Source organism: Daktulosphaira vitifoliae, unplaced genomic scaffold (assembly GCF_025091365.1).
Source record: "Daktulosphaira vitifoliae isolate Bord-2020 unplaced genomic scaffold, ASM2509136v1 Scaffold_3, whole genome shotgun sequence".
NCBI lineage: Eukaryota > Metazoa > Arthropoda > Insecta > Hemiptera > Phylloxeridae > Daktulosphaira > Daktulosphaira vitifoliae.
Genome location: NW_026099574.1, coordinates 19,006,074 through 19,027,316, shown reverse-complemented (window position 1 = coordinate 19,027,316; position 21,243 = coordinate 19,006,074). Strand labels below are relative to the sequence as shown.

The window sequence follows — 21,243 nt, the reverse complement described above, 5'->3', positions numbered from 1 at the left end:
GCGACAATTATATACACTGTTCATGTTAGCAAACGAATAATACTTACACTTGTATTTAAAAGTGGATAAAAGCGGTAAATTTGCGCACAGGACGTTTGTTATCTACTTAAAACTCGAAAATTAATTTCAGTACAATGTAGGACGGTCTGAAAACCTGCGTGTACCTTACTTTATTTAAATTAAATTCCGAAGTCGAAAAAACCATCAAATAAAAACAGCTTGTGTTTCTTTATTGTTTGTATTCTAACAACTCGGGTAGTATTTATGAGTAGTTATTTTAAAGAGTAATTATGTGTAAGTGATGGTAATAAGTTCAATGCATATATAAACTGGTTTTAAGAATGACAACCCAAGAGACAAAAACAACTTATTTCATTTAAACATGCTATATGTGTAATATTTTTCGCCTTGCAAGTTATTGCTTTAGATACAAATAATACTTCTCATCGGACTGTTACAATTTTATTCGAGCCTAAAACATTTCTGAACGTTTCTTAATAGAATTGTGTAATACCGATTTTTATCCGCATCATCTTTAAATACACTTCCGCCGTTGTTTGGATGTTTTTAATAACCGGTTAATTCATCAGAAGCAATCGAGTAATAAGTTGTCATCGCTTAGAATCCATTTCCTTCCCTTCCACGCTTACCTGTATGCACTTTAACAATAAATAATATCTTATTTCATGGTTCATATTCAAACTATTCACGACTCTATACGCCCTCCTGTAACGAACGCGGTAACTTATAACCCATACGACATGGATATTTTTAGTTCCTTCAAGAATTATTATATTTTCTCTACTTGTTTTTGTCGATTCGAGGAGTTGTACACGTGGGTTGAGGTTAATGAGGTAAGTTTGATATTCTTTTGGACTTCGGGTAGAGATTTCTTAGAGCAAGTATTGTAGGTCTTATACTGTCATATTGCTAAAATCAAGATCGTTCATACACGTGTTCATCAAAATTTTACTCTCTGCGTTTAATGAATTTCGCTTCTTAGCCAATTAACGCTCACCGCTTGACTTCGCGACCTGAGCGGTCGAATAGAAACAAAACGACGCCGTTAATAAAACAATAATTAACGTAAACAAATTATATGCCAAAATATCTCATTGTTTCGTTATCACCCGATGGGGTATAGAGATAAACCACAGTACAAACTGTTTTTTATTAGTGTTTAGGAATATTTTAAAATGAAATAGTTTAAAATAGTTACACTGTTGTTCAAGTATGAACAAGAGGATTTTTTTCACATTTTGTGAACTTTTCTAAAGTTTAGTAAGAGTTGTGTAGTAAAACTACTAACTACATTACTGTCACTTGGTGGAGATTCAGTTCTATCATTAATGATACAGGATAAAATTTTTCACGTTAGTACACTGTAGTGCTATTAAAAGTATTGTCTTTAATGTCAGTTAAGAACAATAAAAAAAAACATAAATTTTGATTATTCTGTAAAATTTTTATTGATTTTAACGAATATAATGGTGCTAACTACAAATAGACTAGCAACTACTTTCATTAACATATAATGCTTTGTTCTATCAAATTCATTAAAACTCAAAAACTTTTACCATATATAATTAATTTACTATTTTATATTTTTCTTACCACAATCAATTATTACGAAAATCATTTAACTCAAGATTATATTTTTATTTTTCTTCCAGTTAAAATTCGAATACAAAAAAACTTTCAATTCATGGGTTTGGTGTAATAACGCGTACTATTCACATTTTAGAAATTTTTAGGAGGCAAAATAACAACCTGGTTACTGCACCCAACTATGCACCAAACATTTATGTATGCATAATATTAGTTTATTTAAGATACACATGTCTCGTAGTCGCACTAAATTTCAAACAAAATAAAAGAAAACACTAGGCTTGGAATAAAATAAAAATAAACCGGTTCTTTACTGGTTCCTGAGCGTTCTCGCGGGAGGTATATGGGGAATAGAACACTTATGATAAAAATAAATGTATGATTAAAATATATTTTAGAGGGATAAAAAATGTTTTTTATTTATATTTTCTTAAGAAAAAATTCCGAAAACGACCACCTTTATTGAAAGATTTTAGTAAATATCATAATGTTGGAAAAATTTTTAGAAATCTAATTGATTAATTGGAAGGTATCCAAAAAGAATTGACGGATGTTATCCATGTATTTTTATCAACTTTAATGGGTAATTTGTTATTTCAGTCAAAAGTACAATAATGTGATTAAATGCTACTAAATGTTCGATTGACCTTCACAAATTTGGCTTAGATCCTAAAGAGTTCCTAAGAAATTTTTTTTATTAATACCTTTTATCTAATTTTTTTTAAATCATAGTGATTTTAAATAGCCATTTGTGGAATTTGAATGACGTTATAATCAAACAAATAAACTCTTGGATTACTTATTTACACTGTTTATCTTGATAAGTTAAATAAATGGAGCATTAAAACAATATATGAGAAGCTCTACTAATATATTAACTGACTAGTCAAAGAGTTATGTCCGGGTACCGCTTTTTCACCAGGCTATCTTTAAGTTGAACCATTAATATATCTCAATGACTCAAAAACTATGTTATTTTAAAAAGAAAATTATTTTACAGTGAGATGAATGCACAATACTGTTATCAATAGGCGTTTTATATAAGAAAATTAAACGTGTTGAATAAATTACCGACTTTAAATAATACAACTTTATTAAACAATATTATGTGTGTATGTTTTTTTTTTTTTTTTTTAAATAATATCCTTGAAATTTTAAAAAATATATTCTACATTAGTCCATGACACATTGAATAAAATATTTATACAATGTTTGAAATTGCTTTATCCGCAATAAAAGTCAATAATGCATATTTCATACAAGTTCTTTTTTGGTACATTTTAATAGTCTTAAATATATCATAATAATAATACTAGTTATACTAAATAATCTACTTTTACGAGTTTTTAAAAGTGTTTTTACTCTCTTTATAACCCATACTTTATCCTTACTACTAATTTATGTAGCAATAAACGTAACACTTTACCTACAGCTAAACGGCTTGTTTAACAAATCAATTACATTTATCACGTATTTCATTTTCTGATAATAATTTGTAAACAGTTATTTAAATTTTACTTTATTAACTTCATATTATATTTTTGGTTAAATAAACACATGAGTATAAACATTGAAACAGTATTACCTATTATATTAAGTACATATTATTATTTTTAATGAGTTATACTTTTTTGATATAAATAATAATAATGAATAATTGAAATAAATCCTTTATTATAACTTAATAATTAACATTAAAATATTAATTTAGATAATGCCATTGCTTTCACGAGACTTTACTCCACTTAGAAAGCAGTTGATGTTGACTTTGGCATGGTTATTTTATAAAATAGTGGTAAATGGTTTGTATCTACACGCGTGTATTACTGACAAAGTCGTCTTCTAGAGTCGATGGGATGTTGTCGTACATACCAGTTCGCAAATACATTTACGGTTTATAAAAAGGTCGATATATATAGTATTTCATTTGTAGTATTGTGTGGTGCAAAAAGTAATACTGTGTGTCTATGCAATCGCATAGAAGTATAATCGCATATATCTCGGAATGGCAAACAGTGTGACTGGCGGTCTATGTTAAATAAAAAGAAAAAAACAATGATCTCCACTGTTGTCTTATAGTAATTCTAGTCAGTCTTCGTCGGCGGAGGAGCTGTCGATCAAGTAAAATAATACAGACGCAGTTGAACGAATAGTTTTCACGACAATGACGGCTGAATTGCCTTGTATGAACGCTAGGTAAGATAAGATACTTAAGGAAAAAAAGAGTTTATAATTTACTATTTAAGTTTAGTTTATCTAATAAACAGTGTTTTGGTCCTCAACACTGTAAACACCAAAATCATTTCAACTGTTGGTGCATTCGACATGAGGTGGTAATCGAATAAGAACAAGACAAGTAGATAAATCTGGAAATTATCTGTGAAGTACAATTTGATGCGTGTTACTTGCAACACTTCAACTAATAGTTAAAAATTACGAATTGATGTAATAAATAATTTTGCTTCATGATTTTAATGGAACAACGCCCCTTAACGTTTAGCGTGTTAAATTCTGTTGTAATAGTATTTTTGATTGCAGACATGAGTAAGGTACATGTTTTTATCAGAACAGACATATCATTTAAGTCTAGAAATTAAACGTTTTTACAGTTATTTTTTTATTCGGGGAAGTAATTTGTTTTTAATCCTGGGAATGCTACTCTCAGTTTACATTGAGTGGATATTTCTTAAAAATAAATCGTTCTATAACCCTACTAATTTAGTTTATACTAAAAAATGTATTTTTTGTATTTTAGACATTAGTGAATAAGTGTTACATTATTTGTATTGTGTACATGATTATGGATCTAGTAAACATGTGCCTATAAGTCAAGTACCATTTTATCTTGAGTTAGTGGAGGGGGCTAAACAACTTTACTCAGGATGTTTGCTTCGCTTCCTTGTCGCAAACATTATAGGCGCGCCCTATATATTTGCAATATCTATTTGTATTGTCATTACGTGGGTTAAAGCCTCTGATAAAAGTTCAAAACACCCGACGTGGATATCGGCAGCCGACCGTTACCATCCAAAATACATAATACCCGGAGGTGCGGTAGCATTCAAAAATAATTTTCCACCGATAACGCCACTGGCAAACATGGGGGACTTCTTACTAACCGCAAATTAACGTTTAGCCGACTCCTATGAGGTTCACGGGTATTGAATTAACATACACATACAAGAACCAATTTATGTTAACATGCCTCAACGATTCGTGGGCGTTTGTCGAAGTTTCAAACGAATGCCAAGCAACTAATGCACATTTAATGTATAAATGTATGCACACAAACGGTGTCAACTGTTAAATTATACGAATGAAATTACCTTAATTTCTCACCGAAAACACTGTCCATCGAAATAATTTTGATCCAATAGTTATCATACGGGCACCTCGTACATATTTTTAAACATCATATGGAAAGTTATGGTAATCCATTTATCCAATTAAATAGATGATTTATGATAAATTAGCTTTTATTCTCTTATTGTTAAAGATATTAATGAATTATAGCTTTATTGAAACGTTTATTAGAAAATAAGTTATACTTAATATTAAATTAAATTAAGAGGAGAACCCTAGTCAGGTACAACGTATCTAGATATTGTTCTTATAAAGAATGATCGGTTTAGGATAATCCACTCTATTAATCACGTGACAAATAAAATACTGAACAATTTTTTGTTAATTTTATTAGCCATATATATTTTTTGATTTATTAGCTATTAATTACTTTTTAGGATCATCTCAACGACATACATTCTTCTATAAAATAGAAAATTATTTAATTATGGAAACGTCTGGTCCATAACGACTTTTAGACCATTACTTTAGAAGTTATTAGTTTTTTTAAATTTAGGCTGAAGGTATAGTGTAATTGCTACTATTTTTAATATTAAATATTTTTCAGTCGCTTTTCTCCTCCCACCTAAGTATAAAAATGAGAACAACTTTTGAAGTATTGATCTGAAAGTCGTTATCGACCAGTAATTTTCTTAATTAGATCATTTTCTATTATATAAGGTAGTTAAATATGTATGTTATTATTAAAAAAAATAAAGTTGACACGCCAATATATTATAAGGGATGTAACTGAAAATTAATTAATAGCTAATAAATAAAATATATAAGTAAATAAATAAAACCAAAAATATATAACATTTTTATTGAATTAAAAAATATTATTTTTATTCTGTGTCCCATAAAATTGCTTTGTATAATACTCCATATGAAAAACACATAGTTTTAATGGTCAATATTACATTATCTAAGAAAATCTTAGAAAATAAACACTTGTCACTGCGATGGCAGTAGTGTTTGTTATTACTCACAGGTTATGTAAATTATTTTTGAACAAAATATATACGTGCAGTACATGTCAGTTGCGTTTAGGTTTGTCGGCTTCTCTTATATTCGATTACAATTGTGGTTGATTGGAATTCTGCTCGAACTGCTTCTGTAAAAATCTCATGAATCCATTACTTATGATTCTTTCGATTTATCCATATTATTTTAATGTTAAATATTGTATAAATATAACTTTTTTCTATTGTATTAACGGCTTTCTATGAGTTAAATGCTGTTTAATGTGCGTTCATACAATTTGTTAATGTTATACATTGTTTTTAAATTGTTGTTTATAAAAAAAACATGATATTAATACCGTACATATATTGAACTACTGGCGTTAAAAACATTGAAAAACAGGATCGATGTCACGTGCAGAATAAGAATTATACAAAGTGGTTGTGCGATGTGCTAGTTGGAAGATTCCTGAACGCTATAGATACTTGGAATAGCAAACTTTTCCTGTCAACCGTTGTTCTTTATTTTATGTCAAAAATTGCTGGTATTCCATAGAGTTTATGCAGAGTTGTTATAATCAAAAATAACTATTCACGGTAAAATGTATGTATATGTGATAGCGTAGGTGGTATTAAAAAAAAAACTAGGAAATGTTGTTTTCATATCATAGACTAAAAAGTAATACGAGTTTATACAAAGATTGTTTTTAGTATATTCAAAATAAAAAGTTGCAATTTGACTAAAATTCGTTATTGTCTACTTTATTAAATATAAATAGAACTATTGTTGATTAAATAGCCATACATTGAACTACCATTGATTTGTTTTACAATATAAAATAAGGTAATACATACGTAAAAACTAATTATTATTAATTTTAATTAATTTAATGATAACTTGTGTAGTTTTAATTGAGATATTTCGTTTTTTAAATATGAATTACTTGGAAGATTAAAAAATAAAGATTGTAACACATATTTAATATAAAAAATTTAAGAAATATATTTATGAGTTTACACCAAATACATAGAGAAAATTCAAATTGTAATAACTGAAAATGATCGATGAATGGACAGTTTTATGGTTAGTTTATTCATATCGTACTTGATATTTTATAAAAGACACTACGTCTTGGCTAAATTTAAACATCAAAGTAATGAAAGTAGTTATTTAACTAAGGGCAACAAGACTATACATAGAAATGTCCACAGTTTCAGCTGCCATTTTGGTATGAATACACGAATCCTAGTGCAAACGCACGAATATTATTGTAAATCAATTTATCTTCATTAGAAAATCATTTCAAATTATTCGTGTTCTACATGACAATGTATTTCTCATTATAAAAAAAAAAAAAGAGACAAAATTGAGTATTTTGCGGACAGTTCTAAAACATTTTTCAGTTAGTCTTGGATACTTTTAACATGAATAATAGGTAAACGATTTGTCTTGATTCCATTAAGCAACTTACAGACTGATTGACAGTCAACCACAAATTCTTAGGAAAACATGTAACCCTTGATTGAGTTAACTGTGCATTTATGTTCTTTACATTCTACATATCAATAGATTGAACAAGAACCTATTGCACACATGGCGTACGCTTTAGGCGAGTTAACTTTAATGAAGACATCATTTCAATGTTTTTTTATGGACAGCGTCAATTTGTTCACGTAAACAGCCTAAACAGGTCTCTCTGTAGTATATTATGGTGAAGTCTAATGAATATGCTTAACAATGTAATAAAAAGCAAAAGATTTTGTTTAAAACTAAGGGATTAAATTAAATTTACAGATAACTATAAATTACAAACAGCCTTTAGGTAATCTTGCCCAAGTAATTTTTTAATGTTTGAGTAATTTACATCTTTGTTTTCTAAAAATAAAATATGGAAAAGTTTATCATTTTGTTGTTTGTTAAAACTTAAGTACAGCGAAAAAAATCTTCCCGAAAAATCAATAAATGCATTAACAATTAAGTCTTATAAACTTTTTGTTGAAGGATCATATTTTTATCTCAATCTAAGCATTATTTTTGTTAAAATAATAAAAAAACAATAAAAATAACAAATATTTTGTTAAACCAACAAAAAAATGGTTCAACTAATAAAAAAAAAAAAAACCTTGAAAACGACCTTCGCACGAATAGACACAAAGTTTTAATATTATTTGATTAAATTAATTTCCTCTAAATCTTGTTGTATAATTCTATGAATTTTGTTTTAATTGGTATCGTGTAGTAATATTACATACCGACTAACAAGTTTTAGATTAATTCAGTTTTTTTGAATAGTGGTAAATAATTTCAGAATTTTTCTTCGTTAGCGAATAAAATTTATAAAACTCAAAGAATGAATAATTAAAAAAAATTATTCTTAGAATTCGTAGTGACTTGTATTATAATTCGCGTCTTATTTTACGTTACATACAGTGGTACAAACTACAAACTCCTACATTTTTATATGGAACACTTTTACCTATTAGGTAAAATTACTTAAATATATATATCACATGTAGAAGTTTTCAATGTACCCATATGATTTTTATGTAGATTTTTTATTTGATGTTCGTTTGAAAAAAGTTTTTCTTTGGTGATTTTAATTTAGATGTATTATGAGTAATCCCAATAGAAGTTGATAAATTTCAATATTTTAAAAATATTTGGTTGAATAGGATGTCATAATAGCCTATCCTGCAGTTTTCTTTTATCAATTATAACAATTTAAGTAGGTGATAAATTAATTTCAAATATATCTATAATTTCATTTAACTTCATCTTAATATTTGTAAAAGTGTTTAAAATAAATTGCGCTACAACAGTTATTCGATCAGTAAAATTACAGTTAATATTCGAAATTTGAATTATCGAATCTTATAACTGAAAGTTATTCTGTTATGGTTTATGATATAAATTAACTATGAGGTATATTACTTTTGTTATAGCTAATATAAATTCAATAACGTTATAAAGACCAGAATAACAATCATGTCCTTTATATAGTATGTTGATATAATTATAATTTAAGTATGAAAATATTATGAATTGTACTGTTAAAATAACAAATATTACTGACTTTTATTGTTTTATGCGCCTTATGACGTATTGTATTTGTGTCATTACTTGGGGTGCATTTGTAAATATCTTATCTATCGCTATTACCTTTGACTATTATGCGTTGTTATTTAAAATGTTAAATAATGGTAGCTCAATGGCTTCTCCGTGTAATAACATTTGCTTTCACAGTCAGATATCATCAATCTCCCTATAGTCATACTTATACGATTTATGCGTATATTGTGTAAATTGTATTAGACATGCATAGTTTAATGTCAACTGTTTCAAATTGCTCACACACGAGTCTAGTAAAGTCAACTGATGAACGGCGACATATTCTTGCGTTTACCCATAGCAGATGATGAATTACACACTGGTTTGACCAATTTTGGCTCATATTTTTTGTCATTCACATACAGGCACACACTGTGACCGTGATTTTTAGTACATAAAAAAGTAGAATTCATAATAAAAAATCTCAAAAGTAAAAAGTCATGTTTTTATATACAATACTTTGTAGGTAATCGATCGTTATATGTGGTTTAGTGTGAATAAGTTGTCATTATAGATAAATTATTGATAGTTCTCATAGATAAAACTCTTTTGTCACTCTAGTTGATAAAATTTCGTAAACTATCTAAATACCGTTAATTATTCTCAATAACCATATTTTAAGTGATAAATATTTGGATAAACTACATTTTAACACTAGCTACTTAATGTCTCTAAAAATATTAATATTTTTGTGGATTTATTTTTCAGCTTTTATTAGTTATATATGTATTTTCCCATTTATCTTTTATAAAATAATTTTTTGGTCCATCTCTTATAAATGATAAGAGTTTCAACTTTATTTTTTTTAATGGGAACATATATATTTGTCATACTTAAAAAATGGAATATTGTTTAATTAAGAAAATGCCGGGTTGACAATAACTTTCCTTCAGAAGTTATTAACATTTTTATATCTAGGCAAGAGGAGAAGTTAGGCCGTGAAATGTCTAGTGATAAAAATAGTAACAATCACTTCACGCCTCCAGTAGTGGAGGTGAGTTCAATTCTCGATCAATTTAAGTCTTTGTACATATTTAAATTTTTTCTTCAATTATTGGAAACAAATAGTATTTATTTTAGTATTAATAACTATGTTAATTAAAGTAGTATTAATATATTTTGTAACTATTGTAAGATATGAACGAAAAGTATAATTTTATTCTACTAGCTGTGAGTTGATAATTCGTTTCAGAATTTCTTTTTTGTAGGATTTAAATAAAGTTTTTTTTTTTAATTTAAGTAAAAAAGATTTAAAATTGTTAATTACAGATCATCGGAGTAATTGTTCTATACAACTTTTTTGACTCTATACATATAACTTAAAATACTACGTTAGAAAAACATTGAACGTATCTAGTAGATGACAGAAATTGAATTTATCATGAGATCTAAATAAAATTGTCCCGTGAATATTTTTGAAGATTATTTGCGCTTATTTATAGTGTTGACACCAAGTCTCGAGACGGCCTTTTGAAAGTTAGAATACCGTTCAACAATGCTTTTACATCCTTCTATTTATATCACAATAGGTGACAAAATGTTTTATTTTTTACTTTTTGTTTGCAGCTGGATATTCAGATAGTATTGAAGAATAAGTATTACTCTTGCAGTTAACTATACGTATAAAAAATAATATTTTTTTTATACTTAAGACAAACAAATTTAACTATTGATGTTGTTACAATGCTTGGAATTTGCAGTTTCATTATAAAATGAAAATAGGTAGATGTCATTAGTGTTTTAATTAGGTTGTATCTTTGATATTCAATGTAAACTGATGACGGTATTCTTTTCTTTGAATTTTATCTAAAACCCAGAGTTCTTGAGTCGGTTGCAACGGTATTTTAAATTATTGCAATAAAAAACCATGACAAGCCAAGCAAAATTTAAACTCTTGATGCATCACGTTTTATTATATTCCTAATTATCAAAATAAAATTCACGCTGTAAAATAACTCACCCAATTGCTTATCTATACCTCCACTATATTATTTTTTACATCTATTTATCCCGATGCCTGTTTAATATATTATTACACAGAATATCATAAATATTATTTTAGTAAAAAATGATATAACTTAACAATATCAGATATCATCACGTAGATATCTATTACGACACATTTTATGTTTAAAAATAATAATAACAACGATCCCGATTTCTCTGACAAAATCAAAAAGTTTGAAAAATATTTCGTTTATGTGTTGTAATTTAATATTTACAACCTATAGCAGTGTCAAATGTTTGTTATCAATCCATTAATACTGTAAGGTTCCCTGAGATTATGTTTATGGACTTACTTTGATCCACCACCCGGCTACTCTATTTAATTAATAATCAACCTTAATTTGTAAGGCAACCAAGTTCGTTATGAGATCTTATTTCACAGCTAAAACGGCTTCTGACCAAAGCTCTGGGTCAAAGAAGAATCTAATGTTTCTTACAAGAAAAAAAATTCCTCACGATAAATAGTTTTATAGAATTATAATAGGATTATAGAACAAAATGTTTGCTAAAAATAACTGTATCTGCTTATGTTTTTTGTGTTACATTCTGATTTTATTTCCATAAAACTATACTAAAATGTAAATTCAGTAATAACTCTATAATAATTTATATTAAAAAGCTAAAAATACTATTTTTAAGATATTAAAAATGATAATGTCAACTCTTTCTTTCTATAATATTTTACCTCTATAAAATTTATTCTTTTTCATTGATCTTTTCAATAAATTTTCTGTTTGATTTTACGATAATTATTTATTTTGTAGCTTAAGTATGGTTGTTGTTACCTAAACGATATCCCTTAGACTTCTACTATTAACTAGATTTTACAGTGGTTGTCTTTAATCATACATTTTTTAAAGCCGTCATGCTGTTAGTTACAATTAAATTTGCTACTCAAATTTATTTTACATATTATTACCAGTGATAAAATCACAAACATCTGTATAAAATAAAATTTAATGTGTGGTACAAGGGTTATAATAAAATTTACCAGCGCTACATAATCTTTTAAACATTATGTAAATATGGCGTTTAATTCAATAAACTAGTTAAAGCATTGCTATCGTTGTGGTTAAATGTAATAGTAAAAGAATAAATATAGTCGAGTCAAGTGAAAATAACAGATTCAATAGTAAATTTAATAATTAAGTATAATTATAATAATTACACTGGTACTAACGTTACAATATAAAGGAATTAGTATGATTGTTATACCATACCATACACTTATACTTATTATAAATATTAATTTATTTGTTCATGTCAATTTTCAAAAAAAATTTAAGAAATACATAGAAATATTTTACATTGTTGTTATGGACGTTTGAAGCAATCCTACAAATATAATTTTGTGAGCTTCAATATTCATTTAAAAAAATATTCAGTAAATAATATTTTTTATTTTACGGGTAGCTAATATCTTTACTCAAATTGTTGATTTTTTAAAATAATTATAAGTGAAAAAATTTATATACTCCAATTTTTTTAACGAACTTAACTCATACAAATTTTGTTTAACCTATAGGAATCTCATTTTATCTGTCTTTTTCCAATAGCTAAGTTTGCCATTTATAGATATTTAAAAAAATTTATTCATTTTTTTATTTTCTAAAATATTAAATAACAACAGAATATTAACCAACAATGTTAATATACCCAAAAAAACAAAATATTTCATTTTGTCTAAAGTAGATGAAATAACTTAAACTAATTTTAAATAGTTGTTTTAGTTGATCTCCTAAGCAAACACTAAAACTTTACCATTATCATTATACGTGATTTTTGTTTGGTCGTTTTCTCATCTAAGTTAACTAAGCATCGTTTATTTGTTTTGACGTCTCAGTAGACTGTTTGTGATTTATGAATACTTACCCAAGTTATATTAATATGCAGTTATATCGTTAGTTACATTGCAACGTAACATTTAGAAGAAAATATCACTAAAGGTTATTCGTTTAATTTTAAAGACAAAAAATGTAACATAACTTGAATAAAAACGAGTTGTTGCATTGGTGTCTTCGTGGTATGATAAAAAAGGTATAATAAGATTTAAGATAAAAATTCTAAATTGTAGTGGATGTAAAAAAAATATATTTTATTTTAAGGAAATACTTTTGATGTTAAAAGAAGGTTATGTGGCTCATGAATAAATATTCTCTTAAATTTCACATAAATCGAGACATTTAATTTAAAGTACCTATTTTACTTTAAGAACGTTTTTTACGATATTTTTAACAAATAAGTTCTATTTCAAAATGAATGGCGTTCAATTATAAAATAACAATTTACATAAAAACTTTGAATTTTATTATTAAAATAACAGTCTTCTTGATTACAACCAGATTTTTATTTAACAAAAAATGGTTCTCAATTTGTATTATTACAAATCACAGTTTTATTTATATTAAATATCGTGAACTTAAAATATTCAAAACGTTACTGTGACTTAAAATATAATCCATAGTCTAAATTGCACAACATCATATAAATATATTTAAAACAATGTGAAATTACAAAATGTCAACTAAATTATGTAGTTAACCATAAATGTGTTCATGTGGTTGTAATACATTATGACATAATATTAAAAAATGGAAAAAACTCTAGTATGGGCTTATTTTATACGTGAACTAGCCTATGAATAAAGGAATTTAATAATTTTACTGGTAAGATTAAATATAAGCTTAGCAAAACACATTTGTTCAGGGTTAAAATGTGAGCACTTAACATTTTTTTTTTACCAATAATCACTTAAATGGGAAAAACAATGTAGTAAAACACATAATTTATTAGATAAAATATTGTTTTTAAATTATATTAATTAAGTTGGTCGTTTAATTGTTATTTAAATTTAGGTAAATTTTAGCATAAAAATATTTTATTAGAAATAATTTTTAATATTGCAACAATGATATATTCTAAATTTAAATCCAACCAATTTATGAGTAATATAAAATTTTTATATTAGAATTAAATCAACAAATTTTCTAACAAAATCTATAGATTTATGTACAATTTTTTATTTTATGTTTCTTTAGTAAGATTTTATATGAAAAATTTGAATACTCAACATCACTTCACAAATGAAAAAACAAAAATAGTTTATAGTAAAAAGAAGCAATTGATCGAAAATTTTAGAGGAAGAATAACTTTAAACTCATCACTTAAAATAATGACGTTGCAAGGACTCTTTATTATACATGTTTTTATTTTATCGTGGACTATTAGATTTCTCCTAGATAAAAATAACTTTGGAAAAAAAATCAGGTCTATCCATTATCTCTTATAAGGGTTACCAAATTTTTTTTTATAGCAACAACTTTCGATAACATCTTTTGACATAAGTATTTCAAAAGTTATTAACATTTTAAGCGTAGAATGGAGATGAAGTGCAGACTACGTTATTTTTATCATTACGCATCATCACTCTATTGCACTCCTCCTCCGACCTAGATATAAAAATGTTTACAACTTTTAAAATACTCGTTCAAAAGTTGTTATCTATTATTCATTGTTTGTATATGTTACCATTAAAAATAATAAAATTGGTTCCCTTTTACGGGATAGATTTATTCCTGTTTATAATTTACATGTGGTAATAATTTCTCAATATTTAAGAAATAAATAATACTAAAAAATTCAAAGAGAATTTATTCTTAAGAGAAATTCAGCTATCAATCGCTTTTTATAAAAAAACATTGAAATAAAAAATTCTACGCGTGTAAGTTATATTCCAAATTATTTAACTTGAAGGAACTTTAAAAATTTAACAATGAATTTAATTATTTGTTGTTATTCTCTAATATCATAATGCTTTTGACAAACTTTAAAATTTGGCTCTCATAATAATATAAATAATGTGTATAACTAAGTTCATGAAAGTGAATTATTTCTCTGAACTATTAATAGTGACTATGATAATTGAAAATAAAATAGAACAGGATTCTTTAAATTTAAATAAATGTTCAACTGTGAAACAAGCTGATCTAAGAAATTTGGCGCCGCCGTTGTTATTGAAACAATTCCGACACACGAATAAAACTCGTTTTAGTTTCAGTAAAACTAGTGGTTGGCGTTCGTCTTAAATAGGAATTAAACTTTGCAAGACATGCATTAGTGTTCAACAATCGTTTAATATGTTTTTAATTAAAACTATTGGCTAAGTTAAATATTCAAATGAGTTCACTATAGTAACTTAAATTTTCATTATGAAATGTGTTCTTATTAATAGCACACAAAATGTTATTTGACGTCTTATAACTGCACTTATTTACAATGTTTTTTAATGAAGTTTTTAAAACGTTATACTGTTTTACTCTTAACAATGATTGTATTTTGAAATTGAAATTTGTTTTTCGTTTAAATTTTATAGCTTGATTGCTGACATTTTTTTTTTTAATTGATTGATTGTATTGATATGATAAAATTTCTATCTGAAATGAATTTTATGATAAATAAAAAATTATAGTAAACTCATTGAAAAGTTTAATATTTAATTGCACAAGTTAATAATCAATATTTTGCAGTATTATCCATTTATTAATTTACTCTCGAGGTTGTAAATTTTTAAGCAGATTAAATACATTATATCGTTGATCAAAGTTTAAGGGAAAAACATTTAATCATTTATAGGTCAACGATCTCGTTGATTGTTTTATGATGTGTTAAAACACCATAAAATCATTTCAAAAACTTACAGAAGCTGCTTAACATTAGTTATTGCACTATAAACATTATTTTAATTTTCTATCCAACTATATTCATAAATTAACTTTATTATCTAAAAGTTCCTTTTCATTACGTTTGATAATTGAGATATAATATTTTGCTTGCAAACAATATTATTTGCACACTGAAAAAAATAATGTAATATTTTCATGTAGTTAGAAAATTTTAAATTGATTCTTTTTGTTTTCTAAATTAAAAAACTTACCTTATAAATAAAAACTTACTGTTACAATTATATTGCTTCCTTTAAAACTTTTCTATAATTGTACACATCCGGTAAAGAGATTATAGATTAATTAAATCGGATTTCTTATTAAATATTTACACAAATTTAAAAAGTATAAACTTGTACATGGAATTCATTCAACAAGGAAGTTCAATATAGATAAACAAATGCATTAAATTTTCACGAATTGTTTTGACAAATCGATTTTTGTTGTTAAATTTAAAGTTAAAAAATATCAATTCGGGTTAAGTAATATTTTAAAGTTTTTTACACATCTCGCATAACAATAACGCAACTTATATTAAAGAGTAACCACACAGAAATAATACTCTACTGTGAACGCTTTTAACTGGCTTTTATTCTATGACACAGTTTGCAAAATTGTCTTTTGTTATCCTTTGAGTAAATTTTACAAATAACTTTCGGTCATATACGAACAATTTTTAAATTATGTACAAAATTGGAGCATCGACCTCATAATTTCACTTTGCCAATCGTATAAGGTACAATGTTTTATTTAGTATTGTCTTTTATAAATGTTGTCGTCTTGAGACTTGGTGCACTTATATTAATCAGCATTGTAATCCACAGCATTGATGGAACAGAAAAACCACGTTTTGAAATATTATCCAATTGATAATATCTATTGTATTTTTTTATGAAAAACGTGATATATTTTTAAAATCACGCATTCGGAAATTCTGATAGACAACTTAAGACGATTATTCTTTTAGTAAAATTACAGTGCAAATAATTTTTGTAATATCCTTTAAATAGTAATTTTTAGTAAATTTACTAACAGTAGTTAGTTTGTTCCTAATCATTAATAATAGTTAATAAAATATTTTTATTAGAGAACTAATACATTTCGATTGTTTGAATATAATCATAAAAATGTTTAAAACTGATATAGTCCAAATTTTGATTACAGGTTTGCAACGTACTGGACACAGTCTTCGTGAAGTCGCCGTCTCGATGCGGCGGGACCAGGCACAGGGACATCCGATGAATACGACCTGCACGTGGTCGCCTACCGTCGGCCACCGGCTCCGGTCCAGCATAACTTAGAAAGTAGAAGCGGAACGAACTGGCAAACGGCCGGTTAAAACACATGATTTCCGCTCTGGAAGTGGCCGCGTTCGGCAATGATAGCTCGCCGTTGACGGCCGTTGTCGCCGGGAACCAGACAAACGACACTGGATCTAACGACACCGCCGCCAGTGTCATCCAGTTCCTGGACGCAGAGCTCACATTTCCTGGCTACATACGCATCACTTCTATAGTGGTATGTGTCATTATTCTGGGCGTGGGAGTGGTTGGCAACATAATGGTACCTATAGTCATCCTCAAGTCTAAGGATATGCGTAACTCAACCAACATTTTCCTAATAAATTTGAGCATTGCCGATCTCATGGTATTGCTTATATGCACTCCCACCGTATTTGTCGAAGTAAATTCTCAACCAGAAACATGGGTGCTCGGTGAAGAACTCTGTGAGTATTATCATATTTAATTGTCCACTAAAAAGTATAAGCCAATTAGAAGATTTGTATACCATAAAAAATATTTTACTCGTGTAATAATTGTTAAACAAATTTCATAAGCCTATGTTATTTTCTGTAAACAATTCAGCAAATGATCAAATGGTCGAATACACATCAATTTACAACACCTTGATATAATGACATTCATTGTCTATATACGAATATCAAAGTAAATCTGAACTAACTTTAATACTATGCCAAAATATTACCAAGGTCGATGTAAGTTTGTCTGGACATCGACGATTAATATCTCTAAAGCTGCTTCGTTACGTCTGTATAGATGATTCTATTAATACAAAATTATAGGCATAAACTATTTGTCTTCTGTGTTGATTACCAAGTGTTTAACTTTGTCATTAATTAAATTGTTTTGTTACTCTTGATAGGATTGGCAGATCTAGGATTTATAAAATGGGGACTAAAATTAATCTTTGTTTGCAATTGAACAGTTTTTCACTTGATTTTAATTTTATGTTTAAAAAACAAATAATATTAAGTAACATGAACTCATAACAAAAATATCTCTTCGTATTATTTGACAATGAATCGATAAAGAACTTGCCAATTTATCATAAAAATATTACATCACATTTAAAAAATTTTAAGAAATATATTGGCGAAACTATGAAAAAATTCCGTGCAGCATTTATCTTTAACACATGTCAATCACAGTCAAAAGGGGTACTGAAGTTTTTAGATTTTCTTAGATTCTCATTAGTATTACCGTTATTCTCGAGTCTGTGAAAACAAAATTCTTATGAAGTTAAAAATATGAATAAGCGATTTGCACAAGTACAAAAGGTTCTTTAACAAAAAACACTACATCAAATTAAAAATTAAAATACTACAATTTATGTTACGAGATTTCGATAATTAAACTACAGCAATTGCTATCATTAACTATAGTTCGTATTTAATTAAATTGAAGTATTATTGATTTTGAAGTTTAATTTACAATTTCTGTACTATTAAAAACGCGAACCCAGACACTGAGATGCATATTAATACTCTGTCAAATTAAGTAGGTTAAATAACAGTCTCACTGTATAAAAAGATTTAAATTTCCGGATATAAATAAGATTTAATTTTAATTGAAATTAAAAATGTTCACTAAACATGTTGGATAATATAGTTTGTCAGTGAAAAGCAGATAAAAACTAATATTGAACAATATATTTATGTACATTACCGGAAGTAGTCCAAATTTTCGTTTAGCTAATTAAAACACACTTTTTATCTCATTTACCAAATGCAAAAATTCATCTTGAATTGTCCAAGTTCGGTTTCGTGGATAAGAGAATCTATGAATGTAGAAGATTATTTAAGACTATTTTATAATTATAATATTAATTTTTATCTATAGGTAATAACTACGTTTTATAAAGATAAAGTATAGAACTCATAAAAGTGGTATCATATTTTGATCTTTGTAATTAAACACATGCCACTACGTGCAATTGACGGTACATAAGTTACGGTGCCCGTCAATATTACTGATGCAAACAATACATATAATTACTATTGAGTTGTATTCGAAAGACGAAGTTGTGTAATAATATTATTCTAATATTCGATAAAAATCACATGCTTGTTCATAACTTTTTACAAACGCAGTCCTCAATTGACTTTTTGAGACACTTAAATTCGATGTTCTTCAGTTATAATTGTATTTTGAAAATGTATTACTTATAGTTCAATATACTTATATATATATTTTAATTTAGGAATGAACGCATGAATGCATTTCTATCGTAAAACTTCTTTCATTAAAATTTTTCTATAATTAATGATATTAAATATGTATTACATATATTAGAAATTCCAAAAACCAATTGAAATTAAAATTATATTTTCATAAAACATAAAATAATCATTTTCTTGAAATATATGAATGTTTATCGGCTTTTTCGTCGCACAATTGGCTTATTTGCTTTTAAATCTTAAGTTTGTCAACAATAAAAACAATTTTTAAATAAACCATTGCGCTTTATGTATAACATTTTTTAGTAGATCTTTTAGCATCATTAGATATCTTTCACATTCTTGATAAAACCACCAATAAAATGTAGATATTTATATAGAATTTACAATGAATCATCTTACTCGTACTTGGAAGTGATTTTAATAAATTTCGGAGTTATTCTTTCCCTAGAATAGTAAACATTGGGTTTCATTCAGTTGTATCAAATTGAATTAGTAAGGTTTTCATTTTAATAGCGCTTTTTTTATTGTAATAACTCAACGAATACCTACTTCAAATATTCAAATTTTAACCTAACAATTATTTACCCTAAATTTATTGGAAGGTATACTTGATTGTTTAATTTTGATGAATTCATAATTATACGATGTTATGAGAAAAACTGCGATTAAAAAATATCACTGTAATGAGTTTAGAAGTTACATTTACAGTGCATTTTTTATTATTTATTTTGATATAATGTAACTCTTAAAGACACACAAAAAAAACATTTAAATGAATAAAACTACACATAATACCAGTCATTAATCATCAATACGTCATTCGTTATAATACGTTAAGTGTAACAGTTTTTTATTTAATGATTTAATGTTAAATGTTTACTTTTCAATTATTTAAGAAAAATGATTAGAAAATCTAAAATAAACACGGAAATAAACACACAAATTGAAAACTGAATACAGTTGTGAGTTTTGGAGAAACAACTAAATAATATAAACATAATAATAAACTTCAACAACAAGTGTTGTTTAGTTACAGAAATAAAAATAAATTTTAGGGTGACAGTGCTGATTTTGAAATCGACGACTAGTGCGCATTTCTCCCCTGCTATTATTATGGTTTGTGAGCCGAAACTAGTGGACCATATCTTGTTATGTTTGGTTAAACCCTCTTCCTCTCCTATTACTAAATCCTTCGCCGCAGCGTTCACTTAATAAGATTTAGGTCATTCTTTTGGATGTACATAGACTGAGTCGCGCAGCACGTACCTCATTTGTTTCCACGTATTATAACCTTTGTTTTTATACCTATTATTATTATTATTATTATGTTACATTCGTTAAAAAAACTAAGTTAAGCTTTATAATGATTTTCTGAAGCTCAGAAAAACGATATCCCAGTAAAATACAATATTTTTAGCCTTATATTACTCATTTTTGTATATTATTACTTTGTATTATTAATATCATTGTAGCGAATTCATTTCAAATTTTTATTTTTTAATACTCTCAAGATTTCTTTGAAAATTATTTCACTAATTACATTTCTTAAAAAAATTATCGACACATAAAAGTATAATTATCAGCCAAAACTATTATCAGATTAAAAAAAACCCAGCACAGAGGGGTCGCGGCACAGTGGTGACGTGGCATAGTTGGATCAAGTATAATGATATCTGACAGTGATTAAAATCACTATCAAAAAAAACGCTTCGATGCAAATCTTTAGATAGTGTTTAATTTTAAAAAATTGGTGGATTATTCCAAAAGCTTCATAAACTGCTAGTTCCTTATTAATATCCTGATTAAGATAAAGTATGTCGAATGAAAAGGGGATTATTAAAATATATTATTTCTCATAATAATATAATATTGATCCATACATGTTTCAAAAAGTTATAGCATTATAAAGTTAAAAATATAAAAAAGAATTTTTAACAAAAATCGTATTTTAGCTTCGATGCGAAGCTGAGAAGGTATTGGTTTTACTAAGATGTGTTTTCGAAATTTTTTTTT

At 26.8% G+C, this 21,243-nt stretch overlaps 1 protein-coding gene across 4 annotated transcripts in view; it reads left to right on the top strand.

Moving 5' to 3' along the window:
* The window catches only part of LOC126901428 (growth hormone secretagogue receptor type 1-like), an 80,454-nt gene that overhangs the window by 6,129 nt on the left and 53,082 nt on the right, over positions 1 to 21,243 (top strand). For 3 of the 4 annotated variants that reach the window (XM_050677858.1, XM_050677859.1, XM_050677862.1), the window contains exon 2: positions 16,914 to 17,475. In XM_050677858.1, coding sequence (XP_050533815.1) covers positions 17,094 to 17,475 — 382 coding nt within the window. In that variant the 5' untranslated portion in view covers positions 16,914 to 17,093. Of the gene's footprint in view, positions 1 to 3,438; positions 3,805 to 16,913; positions 17,476 to 21,243 lie in introns of those variants that run through there. The other variant, XM_050677860.1, reaches the window with a different exon arrangement.